Source organism: Harmonia axyridis, chromosome 5, assembly GCF_914767665.1.
Source record: "Harmonia axyridis chromosome 5, icHarAxyr1.1, whole genome shotgun sequence".
Lineage (NCBI taxonomy): Eukaryota > Metazoa > Arthropoda > Insecta > Coleoptera > Coccinellidae > Harmonia > Harmonia axyridis.
In genome coordinates this window covers 20194826-20210366 of record NC_059505.1, presented here as the reverse complement: position 1 = coordinate 20210366, position 15541 = coordinate 20194826, and the positions used below count along the sequence as shown (strand labels likewise).

Genomic DNA, 15541 nt, shown 5'->3' with positions numbered 1-15541 from the left:
GTTGTTAATGTGTACCTACATTATAGCCAACTTTACTACTTAATTCATCTTGATTTTGGCATTGAAAATAAATGAGAAGTATTCAATGTAAATATCCACAATAGAATATTTGGTTTCTTTCAACTCACCTAATTTGTTTTCACATTAAAACAATTATGGCCCTCTTGGAAGTATGTCAATCATAAGCTCTTAGGATGAATTTATGGAATAGCAAAAGAATAAAAGTATTCAATCTCAATCACATGAAAATTTGTCTAGTGTGTACCTAGTCCTAGTGGTATGTTTCGATGTGAGTTTGAATGAGCCGAAGAAGAATACAGTATTGTTCGATAGCAGCAGTCTTTAGTGGGATATTGATTGTTGTCATTATAATGGGACTATTTTGTGAAAACTTTTTTAAACATGGGTTCTATGAATAATCTGGACTTTTCAAAAAGAATGTTGATTTTAGTGAAGTATCTTCTTATTATCAGAGCTGTGCCAAAGCTCAGTGATTTTTAATCAAATCGAGGAGTTGAGGTGAGCTTATTCAAATAACTTCATTTTCAAACTAAGTTGGCTAGTACTTCAATTCTTAAATCTGAGACATGACTTCATTGTAAATATTCATTTCTGTGGTTTTTTTTTCCACAATAGAACAGAGTTGCATTCAGCCAAAGTACCCAATTTTTTGAATTTCACACATAATTTTTTTTTTTAAGATCAAGTTATTCGAAAACGGCGCTTTGTACGAGAAAATATGAAGAATACTTTTATTTTTCAAATTAGCCAAATATTCTTCAATGAACGTTCAAATTACTATTAAGAGTTGGTTTCTTCGAATTTCTGGTATTTTTATGGTATGTTATGTTCATAACGAAGAAACAGAAGAATGTGTATCGAATCTGGTGTTCGGAGAAGATGTATCACATCAAAAAAAAGCTATATTTCAAAAATCATTTCCTTCGATACAACCATTTACGAGATATAGCCGAAAATCACATTTTTTTAACGATTTTCAACAGCCTGTATCTTTTTAACCGGGCCGAATCGGAAAAAATGGTAAAGGAAAAAAGTGTTTCTTTTGACCTCAGGAATCTTGGGTTAAAATATATGTACAAGTCAAAGACTCACCCTGTATATATAAATATATATATTTTTTTCACCGACTTATGCGGGAATTCCCTACTTAGTCATCTGCCGGACGGAACGTCAAGACAGGATGCTGCAGCTACGGGCCCTCCAGGAATTTTCGCACAATCCTAGTAGTTCCCAGGATGACCTGCTTTTGGGCGCTAGAGAGGACATAGCGTTCCAAGCCCAATCTTTCTGTGTTCTCTAACAGATGCTCCTCAACCAGTCCATTGACTGAGATTATCAGCGGGAGGACACTTATGGATTTTAGACCGTACATCTCGCGAAGTTGGTAGGCCAGCTCACCATATTTGGAGACTTTATCAGTGTACGCCCTAGCCAAGTTTTCGTCAGCTGGTATTGTGAAGTCCAGCAGCAGACACGATTTTTTCTCCGCATCGAACAGAGCAACATCCGGCCTGTTATGAGCAACCCCTCTGTCCGTTATCAATGTTGTATCCCAATAAAGTTTGAAGCGGTCATTTTGCAGCAGGGATATATATATATATCTATATAATAATATAAATAAGTTATATCTGACCCACTACATCCTTAACATAGTAACAGTTTATATATATATATATATATATATATATATATATATATGTTATCCGGAGACAATATATATATATATATATTTTTTTTCACACTTTCGTGGGATATATATAGATATATATATATATATATATATATACAGGGTGAGTCTTTGACTTGTACATTATTTTTAACCCAAGATTCCTGAGGTCAAAAGAAACACTTTTTTCCTTCACAATTTTTTTCCGGTTCGGCCCGGTTAAAAAGATACAGGCTGTTGAAAATCGTTAAAAAAATGTGATTTTCGGCTATATCTCGTAAATGGTTCTATCGAAGGAAATGATTTTTGAAATATAGCTTTTTTTTTGATGTGATACATCTTATCCGAACACAAGATTCCATACACATTCTTCTGTTTCTTTATTATGAACATTACATCCCATAAAAATACCAGAAATTCGAAGAAACCAACACTTGAGAGTAATTTGAACGTTCATTGAAGAATATTTGGCTAATGTGAAAAATAAAAGTATTCTTCATGTTTTCTCGTACAAAGCGCCGTTTTCGAATAACTTGATCTTAAAAAAAAAAAATTATCTGTGAAATTCAAAAAATTGGGTACTTTGGCTGAATGCAACTCTGTTCTGTTGTGGAAAAAAAAAACCACAGAAATGAATATTTACTATGATGTCATGTCTCAGATTTCAGAATTGAAGTACTAGCCAACTTAGTTTGAAAATGAAGTTGTAAAAGTGAATAAGCTCACCTCAACTCCTCGATTTGATTAAAAATTACTGAGCTTTGGCACAGCTCTGATAATAAGAAAATACTTCACTAAAATCAATATTCTTTTTGAAAAGTCCAGATTATTCATAAAGCCCATGTTTAAAAAAATTTTCACAAAATAGTCCCATTATAATGACAACAATCAATATCCCACTAAAGACTGCTGCTATCGAACAATACTGTATTCTTCTTCGGCTCATTCAAACTCACATCGAAACATACCACTAGGACTAGGTACATACTAGACAAATTTTCATGTGATTGAGATTGAATACTTTTATTCTTTTGCTATTCCATAAATTCATCCTAAGAGCATATGATTGACATACTTCCAAGAGGGCCATAATTGTTTTAATGTGAAAACAAATTAGGTGAGTTGAAAGAAACTGGATATTCTATTGTGGATATTTAAATTGGATACTTCTCATTTATTTTCAATGCCAAAATCAAGATGAATTAAGTAGTAAAGTTGGCTATAATGTAGGTACACATTAAGAACAAATTTGATTACAAGTGGAGTCTAACATTTTCCATTGATTACAGAGCCAGAATATTTTATATATTTCCATATTTTCATACTGATGGCTTCAAAAATATTGATGCATTTCAAATTTTTATGAGATAGTTGGAACAAATCAAATGCTTCATTTCATAACAAATATCTTATAACAATAACAGTGTAAACTGTAAATGAAAATTTTAGGTTAGAACATAGATTATTCGAACCGAACTGCTGTGTTTATATTTGGCATCACTCGGAATTTGAAAAAATGCTAAATGAAAAAAGTATTTCTTTTGACCTCAGGAACCTTCGGTTAAAATATATGTACAAGTTAAAGACTCACCCTGTATATATATATATATATATATATATATATATATATATATATATATATATAGGATTGTGCGAAAGTTCCTGGAGGGCCCGTAGCTGCAGCATCCTGTCTTGACGTTTCGTCCGGCAGATGACTAAATAGGAAATTCCCGCATAAGTCGGTGAAAAAAAAAAAATATATATATATATATATATATATTTGAACTTTGTGTGTTCCGGATTGGACCGCGTCTAATATTTTGTCGTGTTCGACGTTTCGGCTCCGATTTTGGAGCCATTCTCAAGAACCGTTGACTTTACGCCGGGGTCTCAATCTGCCTACTCCCCAGGTATCATCAACAAGAGTATTCTCGTAGGTGTGGTTATCTTCCGTCCTTCGAGGCAACTGAATTAGGGCTGTGTCGATCACGATCGATCGAATCACTTTGATTCGATTATAACCTATACAAGAACGATCGGGTCACGGATCTCAAAATGATTCAATCATCCGACCGACTCGATCATATTCGAATATTCTTCGAGATTTATGGTAGATTTCTATAGTTTCAGAAACCCACCGAAAGTTGTGGTATTTATCTGATAGATGGCACTCACATCAGTCAAAATGACCCAGTGCTTCTCCAAAAGTCCGAATAGCTCATGCTGAATAGATAGAATGAAATTATCGGGTCGGTCGTGATTGGTCGATGGAGATCGAGATTCTAGAGCGAGCTTTGAGATAGAATTTCATATGGAGCTGAATAGATAGAATGAAATGATCGGGTCCGTAGTGATTGGTCGATGGAGATCGAGATTCGAGAGCGAGAATTGAGATCGAATTTCATACGGATCAGTTGCACCGTATGACCGTAACCTGCGAACTGATCGTCTGCATTCAATATTTTTCGTGTATTCGAAATTTGATATAGTTGATTTTAGCGAAACATTAAACATTATTATTTATTTTTTAAGAAATCCCTCGAAATTTCATACTTCAGTGACTGTTTTATTTTTTATTCCTACTTTACTACAATCAAAAAATGTAATTTAAAATCTTTAACTCGTCGGCTAAGAGTGTAAATCTGCTAAGTCCATTTTGAACAATTTCACAGGAGACCAAAAAAACCGTACAGTACAGTGTTATAATAATAATAATAAGAGAGTTTATTCATGAAAATACATTCAATAGAGTTTATTGAATGTATTTTCATGAATAAACTCTCATATTATTATTATTATTATGCTAAGTCCATTTTGAACAATTTCACAGGAGACCAAAAAACCGTACAGTACAGTGTTATAATAATAATAATAAGAGAGTTTATTCATGAAAATACATTCAATAGAGTTTATTGAATGTATTTTCATGAATAAACTCTCATATTATTATTATTATTATTATGCTAAGTCCATTTTGAACAATTTCACAGGAGACCAAAAAAACCGTACAGTACAGTGTTATAATAATAATAATAAGAGAGTTTATTCATGAAAATACATTCAATAGAGTTTATTGAATGTATTTTCATGAATAAACTCTCATATTATTATTATTATAACACTGTACTGTACGGTTTTTTTGGTCTCCTGTAAAATTGTTCAAAATGGACTTAGCATAATAATAATAATAATATGAGAGTTTATTCATGAAAATACATTCAATAGAGTTTATTGAATGTATTTTCATGAATAAACTCTCATATTATTATTATTATAACACTGTACTGTACGGTTTTTTTGGTCTCCTGTGAAATTGTTCAAAATGGACTTAGCAGATTTACACTCTTAGCCGACGAACTATTAGAGGGTTTTTTTTTTATTGCTGTCTTTATATATATATTTTTTTTGCTTGGAAGGCACTGCAGGGGTTTTCTTAGGAGCTATATTCGTTCATTCACTTTTTCAACATATTCATATCATATGCTGTTTGCCAAGAAATTTTCCATTTTGTAAATCATTTTATGCGATCAGAATATTATAGTTTTCGAGTACAAAATGCTTCCTACAATTTAATTATGCCTGATGAAATAATACACAATAATTCATTTGAAATAAGGATGCTTACAAAAATTTAATTCAGCTCTATGATTATTTTCAGATAAGGCGGATTAAATATGGGTGCTCGACAATCGAAGAGGTCAGTAGATATAACGACCACACCAAAGAAAGGAGAAGCCGAAGCTATTCCCGTTAACGAGGATAGGATTGAAAAACTTGGTGATGCCGATGTGGAAGTTGTAACAAATGGAACGACAGCGCATACAGATATAGAATTTGTGGTATGTTAAACATATACATACGTGTATTATATTTTATAAAATTACGTCGCTTATTATGAATATTGGAAATTGAGCTATTGTTCAGCACTTCCGGACTCTTAGGCCGTAATATATAATTACAAATCTATTGCCGAAGGGAATGAAGACTTCTGTGTGGATTATATCCATTATATTCAATTATAAACAGGGGGCCACATAAAGCCGGATGTCTCCGTTTGACTTTTTCCGCAAAACATAGTGACAGTGACACAAACGCTTTGTTTTTGAGATATATGGTGTTTCTTGTAGTCCCACTTTTTTGTGATGATTATACCAGTTTATCGAATCTCTATTAATCTTCGCTACAGATTGGGTAAATGATAAGTACCTAAACTTATAATCAATTTATTTATCATAGCTTACTAACTGGATCTTCATAATAATTTGGATTATCCTGTGGATTACTAGAGAACTGTTTGAAATTTCTTTTCGCGAAATCGATAGAGCAGATACGACTAAACCACAAGACACCAAAAAGTGTAGTACTGGATTCCAAGTTTCTTTTTGCATTTTACTAAACTACCAGTAGTTCACCAAAAAGAAGTTCTGGAGGAAAGAGAAAATATCACCCTGTAGAAATGTATTCAAAATTAGCATATCACTTGATGAAAAATTTAAACTGCCATTTCAAATTTTAATATGATTGTTATTTTGACGAACCATGTAAAATTTGATGATTAATAAATATCCAAGCCTAATTCAAGTTAAATATGTTGTGAAGGGAAGGTGCTATGAGAAAAAAAAATATAAAAAAAATCAAACTTTTACACCCTTTTTCTCGAAAACAAAGCTTTTGCGAGTCGATGTTTATAGGGCCCTTTTTTGTTTACCATGATTCGAGAAATCTGTCATTTTTGTTTGGACCGCCGATTTAGGTACACCCTGTATAACGGGGGTCAGTCAAAAATCTCGAAAAGGAAATATCTTACGGAAAAATGTTTCGAACAGAAGCTTGATTTATTTGAGGGAGAAGTCCACTTATGCCAGATCCTCTTCCATTTAATTATCCCTTGTGAGAACTATTTGTTCAGCTTTGGAATTTCAAATGAGAACACCTGTTTCTTATTGCCAATTCGTATTCGACGGCAAAATATACAAAATTTTTGTACGAGCAATTTTTCACGAATTATCACAGACGTAATATATATTTTCAGGAAAATCTTTTGTTCCATAATTGTATTATAACCCAACTAAAACAGGTTCTAAATTACGCAAGTTCCAAATTTTCTCATTCACTAACACAGAATTCTTTTCATAATACTTATTTCTCAAATTAACAAAATTATGTGAAATTTATACTGAAAACTTTCAGGATAAGGATGAAATCAAAGGAGCGGAAGAAAAGACTGCAACTGAGGCGACAGAAAACGGTCTAGTTGAAACTAGTGACGGCGAGAAAACTCCAGATACAGAATCCGCTGCTCCAGCTGCAGGTGATCAACCGCTGAAGGCAGTTGAAACCGCAATAGAAAAGACCTCAGAAAATGGGGAGAAGGCAACGGAAACACCAGATTCGAAAAAACAAAAAGATAAGAAGAAGAAAAAGTGGTCCTTAAGGAGTATATCATTTTCGAAAAAAGATAAATCTAAGCCTAGCAAAGATAAGGAGAAGAATGGAGAAATAGGAGTTAATGAAGAGGTGAGTTTAAGAAGCAATTCCTTGAGAATAAAGACTCATGTTTCTATACTCTTTAAACTGCAGAATAGTATGCCTTATTGTTGACATAATCTGTTGTTTAGGATTTAGTTCAGACGTTTCATTCGAAAAAAAAACGCACAGTAGGAGTTTTCTTGATTTTTAGCCGTTCATCCAAGATTCATCTGAATGACTTGGTGTAATATTTTGAGATATCAAATTGTGACCCTCTCAACTAAATAAATTTGTTAGATCAATGTCAATTATTCATTTGTATAATTAAACATATTTCAAACTTCTCAATCCTGTCATTATAAATTTTAAAGCCTTAGCATCTGATCGCAATAAAAAGAGCCCCATACAAGCCCGACGTAGGATTTGATCGCTCCCCAATTATTCTCAATTAACAGTGTTTGTAACAATTGTTTCGCTATACATTAGTTTTGTCAGATTTTTTCACATTTTGAATAACTAAATTTTTGTGGTAGACATAATCTCCTATATCCTATCAGTTTTAATCATTAAAAATTTAATTTGATATTCTCCTTGTTGTCCCGATTTGAAAAAATGTATATAATATATAATATACCTCTATCTCGATCCCTAATATGTAGTCTAAGAGCCTGTGGACGGCAGACCACACATATTTTAGGAAAGCCCAAAATTTCCTCAGTGAGTCTGTTGTACCTACCGACCATAAAATGGGGGTTAGCTAAGCACGGTTGCGGTGGCCTCAGCTGTAGTGAAGAGCGATAGGTGGGAAAATTTCATGAAAAAAAAAAACAATATTTAGGAAAGCTGCAAATTTAATATGTCAAAATACACTCTTATAGCTATTCAAAAACAAAACGGCAGACGATTATCGCGGTGGCGAAATAGTGGTCGATATTTTCAAAATGAAAAAAATTTTTAAACGTATTCTCGATTATCAGGAGACCTCTTTTTTCCGTAAAACCCTGTTGAATTCAGAAATGAAATAATGTTCCCTAAAGATGACAGTGGTGTAGATTTTCAATAGGAAAAGGATCATCGCACCCCTATATCTACGCCACTGGATAATTTTGGCCGAAGGCGCCCTCCTAATTCTAAACATCACATTAGACCTCAATACCTGAGAATCAAAACAATGAATGTAATATTACAAGAGTTATAAATAAAAAACTATATATTTCATTTCGAACTTTAACACCCTGTATCTCTAAAACGAAGCTTGTTAGGATATATTATTATTATGATTTGAACTGGGGTCGTTTGGCTTCGGTAAGCCTTCCGGGAACTGCGACCATGCAGATCTTTTGTTCACTACCCTACTCATTCATAGAAACCCAGGGAGGTCGTCAACGACGTTAATAAAATTGACAACCTCCCTAGGGGCCTTGGCCATTACCTCTCTGGTATCCAGGACCGGCTTGCCCATGTGAATGGTTCTTAGGCCAGCCAGCTCTGGACACTTGCATATCAAGTGTTCAGCCGTTTCTACTTCCGATCCACAGAGCCTGCAAATCTCGTCTGCTGACTTACCCATACGGTACAAATGATGTTTGTACCGACAGTGCCCCGTCAGCAGTCCCACCATCACCCGAAGCTCTGCTCGCGACAGCTTCAGGAGCTTTCTGGTGTAAGTAGGTGAAATCTTCACGAATTTCTTTGCCTGAGCAAGTCTAGGAGTGTTAGTCCAGTGGATTGTCCTACTGTTCAACTCCCATAGCTGGACCGCAGCTTTGTATTGGTCTTTTCCTATCCCACAGAAAGGCTCAGGTCCAGCAGGTCTTAACCTTGATGCACTTTTTGTAAGCTCATCCGCTCTCTCATTTCCTTCAACCCCACAGTGCCCTGGTACCCATAGTAGAGTCATCTTATTTCCTCTGGCCAGTTGCTTTATGATGTTACGGCACTCTCAAGTCAACAGAGACCCCTGACAGCACGGTTCCAGGGATCTCAGCGTGGTTTGGCTATCCGTGGTGATGTAGATATGCGCCCCTTTGAGGTTCATTTTGAGACACTCCTGGGCGCATACATAAACAGCCATTATATCGGTCTGTAGAATCGAGGGCTCACTTCCCAGGGCTCTAGAGATCCTCAGTCTAGGTCCATATATCCCAATGCCGGTGCCCTTCTCTGTTTTTGATCCATCTATAAACCATATGGATTACTTTTTGTCCAGACTGAGACTTATTGCACTATGACGGTCATTTATAACCGGCGTTTCAAAGGGCGTTTCAAAATCGTAGGTGGTTGTCATAATATCTGATGGTTTTGCGAGGAGGTTTGAATCTTGTTGATTCAGTATCCTCATATGTCCAACCCAGTTCCCAGGAAGGAGCTTTCCATTATGGGAAATTCGTATTGATTCGAGCAGGCTACATTTCCTCACATGTAGGTGTAAGGGAGGCAAGTCTTGTATGACCTCCAGCGCTGCCGTGGGAGCTGTGCGCATAGCTCCTGTGACACCAATACACGCCAGCCTCTGCAGTTTCTGCAACCTGGTGCGTGTGGTGACCTTCACGGTTTTTGTCCACCATGCTAGAGATGCATAGGTGACAATAGGGCGTACCACCGCTGTGTATAACCACAGTACCATTTTCGGTTTCACTCCCCATGTCTTTCCAAAGAGTCTTTTGCATGCCCACATAGCCGCCATGTTTCCCCCAGTTCAGTTTACTGTCCAGGAAAACACCTAGATATTTACAGTCACTAGAGAAGTGCAGAGTCTGACCATTTAAGACCAGAGCTCTGAGGTCGAGATTCCTTCTTCTAGTGAACGGGATTATTGATGTTTTCGAGGGGTTGACCGTAAGCCTCTCTTCTCCGCACCAATTTTCAATAATTTTGAGAGCAAGTTGCATTCGGTTACTTATTGGGCCCCCATGCTTGCCTCTAACCGTCAGCACTATGTCGTCGGCGTAAGCCTGGACGTTAAATCCGTCTGTTTGAAGCCTCTCCAAGAGGCCATCCCCAAGCTCCACAGCAGGGGTGATAGAACCCCTCCCTGAGGGCATCCCCTGCACGTCAGCACAGTCACTTCGGTTTCTCCCAGATAGGCTGTAACGGTTCGTCCTTTCAACATAGCTGATATCCACTTAACGGTGGAGGGTTCTATCCTTTCCTTTCCTTTTGGCTGCATTGCATATGGAGGTATGTAGGGTATTGTCAAAGGCCCCTCCGATATCACCGAACATTGCAAGCAGAATCTCCTTTGCGTTGAGGGTGCCTTCCACCTCTCTAAGAAGATGATGAAGGGCGTCTACAGTAGATCTACCCGCCCTATAAGCAAACTGTTTGTTGTGGAGTTTTAAACTTCCTTTTATATTATTGTCAATTATTTTCTCCATGGTCTTCAGGAGAAAGGAGGTGAGGCATATGGGTCGATAGGATTTAGGCTCCGGGGAGCCTTTTCGACCCTCTTTGGGTATGAATACTACCCTCGCCTCCCTCCATAATTTCGGGATATAGCCCCTTGTAAAGCTGGCCTTAAAGAGATCAGTTATCAGGGCTATAAGCACTTCAACACCTTTCTGAAGCATGGCTGGAAAAATAAAATACCATCCATGCCTGCTGATTTGAAGGGCTGAAAGCTCTTTATCGCCCATTCAATTCTTTCTGGTGTGAATAGTCTACCAGCTTTCTGAGAATCCCACCTGTTGGGGTTGTATACTTCCCCAGCGGAGGCCCCATCTTCGCTGGTAATCTGCCTGGAGCCAGGAAAGTGAGTCTCTAATAGAGCTCTGAGTCTCTAATAGAGCTCTTAGGCTCTCTTGAGATCATTCGTAAATTCCCCACATGGCTTCTTTATTTGGCCAATTGAGTTAGAGTGATCCTTAGATAGTACCTTTTGAAGTCTAGCTGCTGGGGCTGTTTTATCTATTCCCTCACAGAAGCTTCTCCAAGACTGCCTTTTGGCTTTTCTGACCTCTTTGTTGTAGTTGGTCAGGGCTAATCTGTAGGCATTCCAGCTGCCTTCTCTCTTGGCCTTATTGAAGGCTTTTCTAGCAGTTATCTTGAGGTTTTCAAGATGACTGTTCCACCAGGGGACGTCTCTGGAGATCGTTTTCTTCCTGAGTGGACAACTGTTTTCAAATGCCCTCTTCAGACATGATGTGAAGTGAGCAGAGGCGTTCTCCAGATCCTCATTGGAGCTGATGCTGTATTTCAGGCCCTTCAGATCAGAACTTATTTGGGCTATGTAAAGATCCCAGTCTGTCTTCTTGGGTATCCTGCACTCAACGTCAGCTGAAGCAGTTGCTTCAACGTTGAATTCTATTGCCATATGGTCTGACATGGATGGCTCTTCTGAGACCCTCCAGTTCTTGACCATCCCCGCAATAAAAGGTGTCGCCAGTGTAAGGTCAATTACTTCCCTTCTGATCGCATTCATGAAGGTTGGACTATTACCCACATTTAGTATCTCTATGTTAGTAGAAAATAGAAAATCAAGCAAATCCTCACCTCTATGATTTATATCTGTGCTGTCCCATACTTTGTGGTGTGCGTTCGCATCGCAGCCCAGAATCAGTTGTTTCTTCTCCATGCGGCACCATTCGATGAGGCGTTGTACTTCCTCCGGTGGTGGGCTGATGGCGTCTCCTGGAAAATATCCTGAGGCGATAACAAGCTGCCTCTTGATGTTCTCAGTTCGCACCAAAACCAATGCCGCAGCAAGATCCATTGTCAGGAACTCTGTAAGTGGAAGACAGGTTAGTCCCCTTCTGAGTATTATTAGGGCTCTTGGACTTACTGCCTTATCGCAGTATATCGTCTGATATACTTTGGTTGGTAGGCCTCCATTGATCCAGGGCTCTTGTATCAGCCCTATATCAACATGCCTTCTAGATGTTCTAAAGCATAAGGCACTAGAAGCTGCCTTCGAGTGCTGGAGGTTTATCTGAAGGCATGTCAGACATCTGCTCCTTATGATGTTGGATGTCCGCTAGGCTTTTCGGAAGGGACCGCAGGTTTTTCTCCGTCGGCCCCTCCCTTATCACGCCTTTGCGGATCAGCCCTCCCCCCAGAGCTGGTGGTCGGTTTTATGGCCTCTTCATTTCCTGGAGGCTTCACCACCTTCTTCTTTACTTCCCCTTTGGGCCTTTTCGACGCCGGACCAGAGGTTGAGGCCTGAGGTGCTTCTCTCCTTTCAGCCATTGTCTTTGGTCCCTTAAGGCAAAGATTTGTTTGGCCGAAAAAGTAATTTATCCGCCAATTCTTCGCTCTAAGTCTCTCGACCGATGTTCTATCAGCCGAGATGACAATCTCGAGCATGGATCCTGATGGTCCCCTTCGAAGGACTCTCCAGCTGGAGGTTTTGAGCCCTGCGTTCTGATTCTCTGCCGCCTTGAGAATTTTCTCATTGGAGAGATCATGACTGTCGGGGAGATATCCGACCAGGATCTCTTCGGCTATCCTCAGATCAGCTCCCTCCCAAGGTTTGAGTTTTGGCTGTATGCTCTTCAGCCACCCCACAGTGGCTTTGTCAGAGTATGTCAGCCCAAGCCAGCCTGGCCTCATATGCAGTTGCTGGAACGTAGGCGTTATGGCGTCCTCGTTCCCCAGTGCAATAATCTCTTCCATTAGCGATTTTTTGATGGCCATTAGTTGCTCCATTTTCAAAATCACCTCTGGAAACTTTTTGTGCATTATCTCCACCTTCAGACCAGCGGTAACCTGGCTGTAGGTGGGCCCACCTGATGCAGGAACCTTGGGAGTTCCTAAGGGCTGAGCCCCGGAAGCTCCCGAGGATTGAACTTTGGAGGCACCCGAGGCCTGAGCCCCGGCACCTCCTGAGGACCGTGCGACTTTTGAATTCACTATCCTCCTGCCACTGTCCTGACGTCATCGATCCATCTCTTTTAAGGTCGGGCCACACTTCTTGTTGTTCCTCTTGGTCTCCATAGTATCACTTTCTGGATCCATCTATCCGGCTGCTATCTCGCCACATGGCCGAACCATTGCCATTTTAGGCTTGCTACTCTATGAATAACATCTGTTACCTTAGTTCTATCACGTATCTGGCTATTTCGTCCCCCAAAGTGGCTCCCAGCATTATTCTCTCCATGGCTCTTTGTGCAACTCTCAGTTGTGCTGTTGCTTTTTGGGTTATTGCCATGGTTTCCATGCCACAGCTAAAAACAGGAAGGATGCAGCTGTCGTAGGCTTTTTTCTTTAGGTTGATGGGTACCTCTTTGTCTTTAAAGATATATTTCATATTTCCGAAGCTACCCATACCAATTGAATTCTGCGTTTTATTTCCTTCTTTGCCTAATTTGATTTTATGACCCAGATATATATATATATATATATATATATATATATATATATATATATATATATATATATATTTTTAGCTGTGGCATGGAAACCATGGCAATAACCCAAAAAGCAACAGCACAACTGAGAGTTGCACAAAGAGCCATGGAGAGAATAATGCTGGGAGCCACTTTGGGGGACGAAATAGCCAGATACGTGATAGAACTAAGGTAACAGATGTTATTCATAGAGTAGCAAGCCTAAAATGGCAATGGTTCGGCCATGTGGCGAGATAGCAGCCGGACAGATGGATCCAGAAAGTGATACTATGGAGACCAAGAGGAACAACAAGAAGTGTGGCCCGACCTTAAAAGAGATGGATCGATGACGTCAGGACAGTGGCAGGAGGATAGTGAATGAGATTGGCAACAGATCGTATATCATGGAAAAACTTGGAAGAGGCCTATATCCGACATTGGATGAACACGGGCTGAAGAAGAAGAAATTCTTTATCATTTCTTTATACCAGCATCGTTATTACTTCATAATTTTCAAATCGAAATATTCCGAAAACGGTACATTATATCGAGTTCTACTAAGAGTCTCTTTTCTTGGAAAATTGAATGGCGTTTGACAAAAAAAATTCCTAGAAACTAGCCATTTACGCTTGTTAGTTGTCAGTAGGTATTCTAATTGCCGTTTTTTGTTACACTAAAATTGTAGCAGAAAGTTCAGACTTGGTCTAAGTCAATAAGTTACATCTTAAAATTTGCGTTAAACCTAGGCGGGTCGTGTCGGGGCGGAAAAATCCGCCTGCCTACATTTGTATGTAACTGCGTCCACTGCACGGTTAGCCTGTAGTGGACGCATTTGCATACAAATATAGGAAGGCGTATTTCTCCGCCCCGGTCCGACCAATACCTCCTTGTTATCTAGGAGGTATTGGTCCGACCCGCCTAATGGACGCCTAGCTTTACAGAACGGAAGAGTATGCCGATATCATATTCATTTGTGGTTATAACAATAACACTGACAATGAATTAACAACTCTTGTTTCTATGCATACTTTTTGTCATAAATACATCATATCAATAGAATGAAGGAAATTTTTGAAGCTGCAGTAATGTATGGATAATCCGAAGTGCCCTATAATCCGAACGGCCCAATTGGTAAAATGATACGTATAATCCGAACATCCTGAACTCTGCAATCCGAACGGAAAAATGAATTGCAGAAGTTTTATTCCTTTGAGATTATCAGGAGAAGGATTAGATCAAGGTTTTGATTAAGTAGAATTAGTGAATAAAGTTCATCGTATTAGGATCCAATAGATGGACAAGAGGTAATGGCGAAGAAAATTGAGACAGAGTTTTTGGAAGGTGATGAGATAATTGCTGATATCACTGAGGAAAATAGAAGCTCTTACATCGAAGATGAACCTGTTCAGAAAGTGTCCACTAAAGAGGCGATCAAATCATTCAAGTCATGTCTTTGATGGGCAGAAATACATATTTTTATATAAAGTACAGCATTTTTTTCATGGAAATGAGTTTGCACGCTCCAGAAATGTTTCTATTATCCGAATGATTCGATGAACCGAACGGGTCCTGCCAACTTTCTGTTCGGATTATCCATACATTACTGTATTTATTTTCAGGAATAATTGAAATCGGACATATGTGCTTATTCTACTATATTGGCGTTACAACTAGTTGAAAATCCTAGTCTTTTCATTCACATCCTTCAAATTTCATTATTATTGGTTCAACCGTTCGAAAGAACATTCGGGAACAGGTAAGGTCTATGCAGAAAACTACTTCTTGCCTATTAAGGGTGTTCGATACCTTGTTCATACAGGTCAGATTCATTTCATTTTTTGGGTTAACAATAACGTGATATTGAACTTAAAACGTATCGTCTCGATTTTCAAAAAAAAATCGATAGTATTCCGCAAATTGAACTTTGAAATTAAACACATTCTTTAAATGACTATTCAGCTTTAGAGAGACTTCTCATTTCAAGTAAATCAACGTTGAATGTTCAGAAATATTATGAGTTTTGAATTGGTGCAAACATTTTTTAAAATTTGCTTGATTTGCT

General features: G+C 38.3%; 1 protein-coding gene across 2 annotated transcripts in view; it reads left to right on the top strand.

Moving 5' to 3' along the window:
• Positions 1–15541, top strand: part of LOC123681060 (A-kinase anchor protein 200) — a 79903-nt gene that overhangs the window by 52301 nt on the left and 12061 nt on the right. For both annotated transcript variants that reach the window (XM_045619251.1, XM_045619252.1), the window contains exons 2-3: positions 5346–5526; positions 6878–7204. In XM_045619251.1, coding sequence (XP_045475207.1) covers positions 5362–5526; positions 6878–7204 — 492 coding nt within the window. In that variant the 5' untranslated portion in view covers positions 5346–5361. The remainder of the gene's footprint in view (positions 1–5345; positions 5527–6877; positions 7205–15541) is intronic.